Source organism: Centruroides sculpturatus, unplaced genomic scaffold, assembly GCF_000671375.1.
Source record: "Centruroides sculpturatus isolate CEXI.00-Female unplaced genomic scaffold, Cexi_2.0 scaffold159, whole genome shotgun sequence".
Lineage (NCBI taxonomy): Eukaryota > Metazoa > Arthropoda > Arachnida > Scorpiones > Buthidae > Centruroides > Centruroides sculpturatus.
The window spans coordinates 723,538-729,537 of record NW_019384659.1 but is presented as its reverse complement, the minus strand read 5'-3'; the positions used below and the strand labels follow the sequence as shown (position 1 = coordinate 729,537).

The 6,000-nt window shown below is 28.3% G+C and overlaps 1 protein-coding gene across 1 annotated transcript in view; it reads left to right on the top strand.

Moving 5' to 3' along the window:
* Nucleotides 1-6,000, top strand: part of LOC111626521 (multidrug resistance-associated protein 1-like) — a 59,152-nt gene that overhangs the window by 15,477 nt on the left and 37,675 nt on the right. The window contains exon 5 of the mRNA XM_023369923.1: nt 3,498-3,773. Within this exon, the coding sequence (XP_023225691.1) occupies nt 3,498-3,773 (276 nt within the window). The remainder of the gene's footprint in view (nt 1-3,497; nt 3,774-6,000) is intronic.

The following is a 6,000-nucleotide window of genomic DNA, read 5'->3' as shown; positions in this document are numbered from 1 at the left end:
GCGGTCCTTCTCTGTTCTTTTTCCGTTATTTACAAGTGTAGGTCATTTGATATCATCATTTATCACATACTTCCATGACACTCTTGTCTGTCGGCTACAACTGCCAAGAATTAACGCAATTGGCGAAGCGTAGTGACAGCGGGCCAATAGAGAGCAGGATCCTTGTCATAATGCGGTTTGCGCGCCAATTTTCGTACGTGCATTAATCAAGCCGAATAGTTTGGCCGAATATACTATTCGTTACAACACTACTGTCAAGTAATCAATTGATTGATTGAGTTTTTTTAGCTTTTAATGTAAAACATTAATATAAATATTAGAATTTTAATTATGAGGGCTTTGTTTTTGTTTTTTTAATAATGTAAAAAGTGGTACAAGTTTAAATAACATAGTAAATCTAATAATTCTAGGTTTTTGATGAGAATGCACTTAGTCAGTCAGTCAGAGAAGAAATGTATAAAATGTATCCCAAAGCTAAACGTGCTCATTTAAAGAAAGGAGGAAATTTTCCATACTTAAGTTGTAGTGATGAAGTTAATATGCACTTACAGGTAATATTAAAATTGTTTATTTTAGTTTATTACACATTGTAAATTGATTTTGTAAAGTAGGGGATTAAATGTGACAATAGACACTATGGTTTGTCATTTTTAAAGTAAAATTAACTCATCACATTTACAATATTTTTTTTTCTTTTTCTTTTAATACATCAACAATAGTCATTACATGCACATTTCTTTTACATCTTGGTGAAATCCTTGACTTTGTTCTTCACTCCAGGTAATACTCTAAATGTGAATACAAGAAACAAATTTTAAGATTCATTTTTGTAACCTAATTTTTAAACTTTTCCTTAAAATTAATAATATTGAAATAATTATGCTTAAACCAAAAAAAAAATACTTTAGAAGTTGATCTACTATCAAAAACATTCAATTCAACATGACACAGTCCTTAGAAAAACATCACAAACCAACAAAAAAAATATTGGAGTAGCCCAAGATATAGCCAAAGATTGCAGAGCCACAGCACTAGCAAAAATTTAAATTTGCTGACTGGAATGCTTTCGGATAACCGGATTTCAGATAAACGACGCTCTACTGTAGAACAGAAACTCACTGGAAAAGGTTTTCTCTAATAGAATTCCACCTGAAAAAAGTCCTAAGGTGGACTGAAAACGTTCGTGGTATGTTAAAACCTTTGCAAAGCTTCATAAGGTTAGTTGAGTTATTAGCATTTGTAGTATTTTTGGAAAATAATGTTTATAAAATGCTTTTTTATAATTTAATTTATTACAACTTAAAAATAACAACAAAAACCAATAATAAGTGGTTATTTAATGTATAAATATACTTTCTACCAGTGTGGTGAATCAGTAAACAAAAAGTCTGACCGACTCCAGAAAATTTGCAATGTGCCACTTTAACTCTGAACTTGCTCTGTTTTATCTTAAAATGTCATTCTATGACTCCTTTCATAAGAAAGATAACACTGAGTTTTTTTTATGTAAAATTTTTCTATAAAAGGTTAACTAAAATTGATGGTGAGAATCAAAACATGGATATAATGCATTTACCTTGGAAAAACCTTTGAATACATAAAGAAACAAACTACATCTTAATAGCCAAAAGAATTCCACTTTTATTAGTTAAATAATTAAGTGATTTAAATTTAATTATTTTCAAGAAAAAAATTAATACAATAAAATGCAAAAAAATAACAATTTGATGAATGATTTAATAAATTGATCTGTAAAATAATTTCTCCTGCTTCATCTACAATAGGAATTTCCTACTGACAGTTGGCTGAAGTGAAGTATACATTTAAAATATTTTAAAATATGAAATTTGGAAAAAAAAAATTCAATCATATCCAGCAAACAGATGCAATTAGCCAACAGTGAGTGAATAATAAACTGAAACAACCCTATTAATTACATTTTGCAGTTTTCTCTTCCTCTTTTAATTTGTTGCAGTTAGATTATGATCTCAGTTTTAGTTTTTTTTTATTGATTGTTTTAAGACCAAATTATGATATCAAAACACTATAATAGTCATAAATAACTCAAAACCACTAGAAAGGTAACGAAAAAAGTTAGTGAAATTAGCCAAAAAACAATTGATATCCAAAAACCTTTGAATATATAAAGAAACTGAAATGTAAGTATCTGAAATGTAAAATAATATTGCTCCAAGTAAAAATTATAACACCAGCAATGAAAGTGAAATTTTTTCTTGGGAGCTTTATTGTGGTAAAGATAAGCTTGGTGTTTTGAAGTGATATCATAAATGTTTTACTTGTAGTTAGTCATGACCCCACGATTAACTACAAGTGTTTAGTCGTTTTATCCACTCGGCCACTGATGGGTCATAAACTAATAAAAACTATTTTATTAATTTAAAAAGTATAGAGCATGTTGTGTGAGATATGCATAACATTTTGCTATGAAACAACCTTTATGGGTTAATATCATTTTGATATCTAAATTTATTGAAGTGTCTGTTTACTAAGAAATTTCTTTAGATACTGATTAAGTAAAAAGTATTTTTCTTACTTCACATTTTACCAATAGTAAACTTTGAGGTTGGAGTACCCAGAGTTGAATATATTTTACCGACTCAGTCCAAAAATGCCCAACTCCAACTCCACAACACTGCTTTCTACATTAATTTTCAACTTACAACAAAACCTCAGGAACCTAATCTGTTCTTAGGTAGGTGAGCACTTGTACTTTACTGTGTGTATATATAACAGTTGGGAAAGTAAAACTTTTACAAAAATCTGTGTATATGTGTTGGTATCTATTTTACATTATATTTCAGGATTGGATAAACCTAAACTTTTGAAATTTGGCAGAATTATTTCTATATATGGATAATTGTAATTTTTCATTTTTTGAATAAAGTAAAATCCACAGCTACAATTCTCTATCAGTAGACCACTAATGCATTGCTAATTAGTAAATTAGCTTAATGTCAGTGATGAAAATGGTAGACAGTGTATATAAATACTAAGGATTGAAAGTCATTAAGCTGAAAATTAGTCACAGTTGGCAAAGAAATGTCACCTCTCCAACCTTAATTTTAACATTTGTATATCTTTAGTTATTGAAATATAAAACTGCATGCAGACTTTAGATCCATCCTGTATAAAAATTTAATTTATTAATATGTTATTCATTCATAATTCAGTTGCTTCATGAATAATGACAGAATAACATGCAGCTAATCTAAATTGGTTTTAACTTATTCTTAACACAATCTTAAAATATATTTTGGTTAACTGACTTGGATCATACAATATTTCTTCACAAAACAGGTTTATTAAAAACTAGAAGGTTATAAAAAGGTAAAAAGTGTATGAATAATGAAGTTATGGAAAATTTAAATTATTAAAAATTAATACTTCCTATGACAATAATCTATACTGAAAATTGCTTTTGTTTTTGCTTAAAATATATTTAAAGATTTATTAAAAATATATTTATTCATTTTCAGTCATTGGTGCTGTCTAATTTTTCACGTCGTGAATCAACTGTAGGTGAGATAGTTAACTTGATGTCAGTGGATGCTCAGAGATTTATGGATTTAATGGTCTTCATTAATATGCTATGGTCAGCTCCTCTGCAAATCATTTTGGCATTATTTTTTTTATGGGATGTTTTAGGTGTGTCTGTTTTAACTGGAGTAGTAGTAATGATTCTTGTGATTCCTCTAAATGGTTATGCAGCTAATGTTAGTAAAAAGTTACAGGTGAGTTTATCCATATTTTTAGTATTTTTTTTATTTTAATATTAATTTAAGTAAAACTAATACATTTTCAAAAACTCTGGAACTGTTTTAATTCTTTGTACTCCTTGGGCACTGCTATAGTGATATCAATAATATAGCAAATATGGTAAAACATTATACATCTTTTGAAGCACTGAATTTATTAATTAATATTCACTGTTAACAATAACAGTCTACTAATTAAGAGTAACTATGGATGTTTGTCCCTGTACATGTCTCTTATGTACAGACTTATGGTTCAATTCATCGCTGAAGAAATGAATTGAACCAGGATATCAATTGTTTTTTGACTAATTTCACTAGAATCTAATAGTTAATTGATTAATTATTAAATCCAAAAAATCTTTTATAAATGTTTTTACAAGTTTTTATTTTGTCTTTTCTAACTTGGCACCCTCTTGATTCATGCAATTCATGCACCTAGAGCAGTTTGCAATCAATTAACTATTAGATTTAAATTCATTTGACAGTTATGTACATTTTTTAAGTGCTTATCACCTGCATATATTGTTGCATTATCTGATAAAAATATTCTGGAAGGATCAGAATTGTTACAATCTGCATATCCCTCTGACATTTTGCCTAGTTTTGGACCTCAACTACTCTGATTTAAAATGTGTTTTTATACTTAGGTAAAAGAAATTACTTCTATATACAAAGTTGCTGAACTACTATTAATTAATTCACACTGCAGCCATAAGTAGCTTTTCTGACATTATTGCAGCATGCCTTATTTTTTAACTTTAATGGTGACACCAGAATGAAGTTTTTCAAAACTAAAATTAATCAAAACTTATTTAAGGAGCAGCATGTCACAACACTGTCTTAGCTCTGGCTACTATATCAATTGAAAAAAACAATAGCTTGTTAACGTGATCTGAAAAAAGTGATTGATGGATTTGCAAACAAACAAGCGAGAAAACAGTTTTGAAGATTTTTATGTATTATTATGTATTTGTTATGAAACTAAATTTGCATACATTTTGTCAATACACTTTTATATAATATTTAGTAAACATTATTAGGTACTNGTTACTTCCATTTTAACGAAAATAAACAACTGAAATGTTCCCAATTCTGAACAGTATTATATGAATGAGATCCAATTTAACACTTCAGTGTAAAAAGTATAACATTAGACTGACAATTTTAACAGCAAAACACGATTTTTCTCAAGGTCATAAAATACTCATGAACTTATGGACTGACCTGATAATTATATTGAATGGATGATAGAAAAAACATTGTTATTGCAATACAGATTAAATAGTTTAGTTCTATAAAATAAATTTGTATTTTATTGCTTGTTAAGAAAGTTTTTACATTTTTCAGAATAAGCAGTGAATAATGAATTTGAATATTTAAACAACAATTTATACAGAAACATACTTATTCTCTGAGATAAAATATGCATAAAAATAAATTTTATTTTAAATGCAAATTCAGTACATAAGAGTCAAACTACATATACACATATCTTGAAACATTAGTGCTTCACAACAGCACATATGTCACACTACAGAAGGCTGCTATACTAAACACATGTCACATAGTCAGGAAATTTATATTACATACAGTACATGAATAGCACTTAAACATAATAATAGCTTGTTCTGTGGTTAAGCTTTGACCCTGGTCCAGCATATCAGCATCATTATATATGTCATATAGGATACACTCCACTACCAGTACACAATAATACATTCATTAAAATATCAGTAAATATTTAGAACTCATCTACAATACATATAGAGAATGGGCAAAGTACTTATTGTGCCTTATCTATTTTGTCATATACAGGCATCATGCTACATATATTACATTATATATGCTGTTTTTAAAGTCTAGGAGCATTAGAATTTAGTCACAGCATTCACATCATTTTACAGAAATGATTTGTATTAAACACATATTATGTAGTCATAAAACTTTTAAACACAGATACATACCTGAACATATGAATAAAATAATTTTTTTGCTTTCAGCTTCTCAGTCCAACATAGTACTAGTTATCAATATCAATGAGCTGAATTAATTAATGCACCTTTAACAGTGGGTGAAAACCACACTTAATATTTTTTACCCTGTTATTGGGCCATTTTCAATTGTCCCATTAANCCCCACGATTAACTACAAGTGTTTAGTCGTTTTATCCACTCGGCCACTGATGGGTCATAAACTAATAAAAACTATTTTATTAATTTAAAAA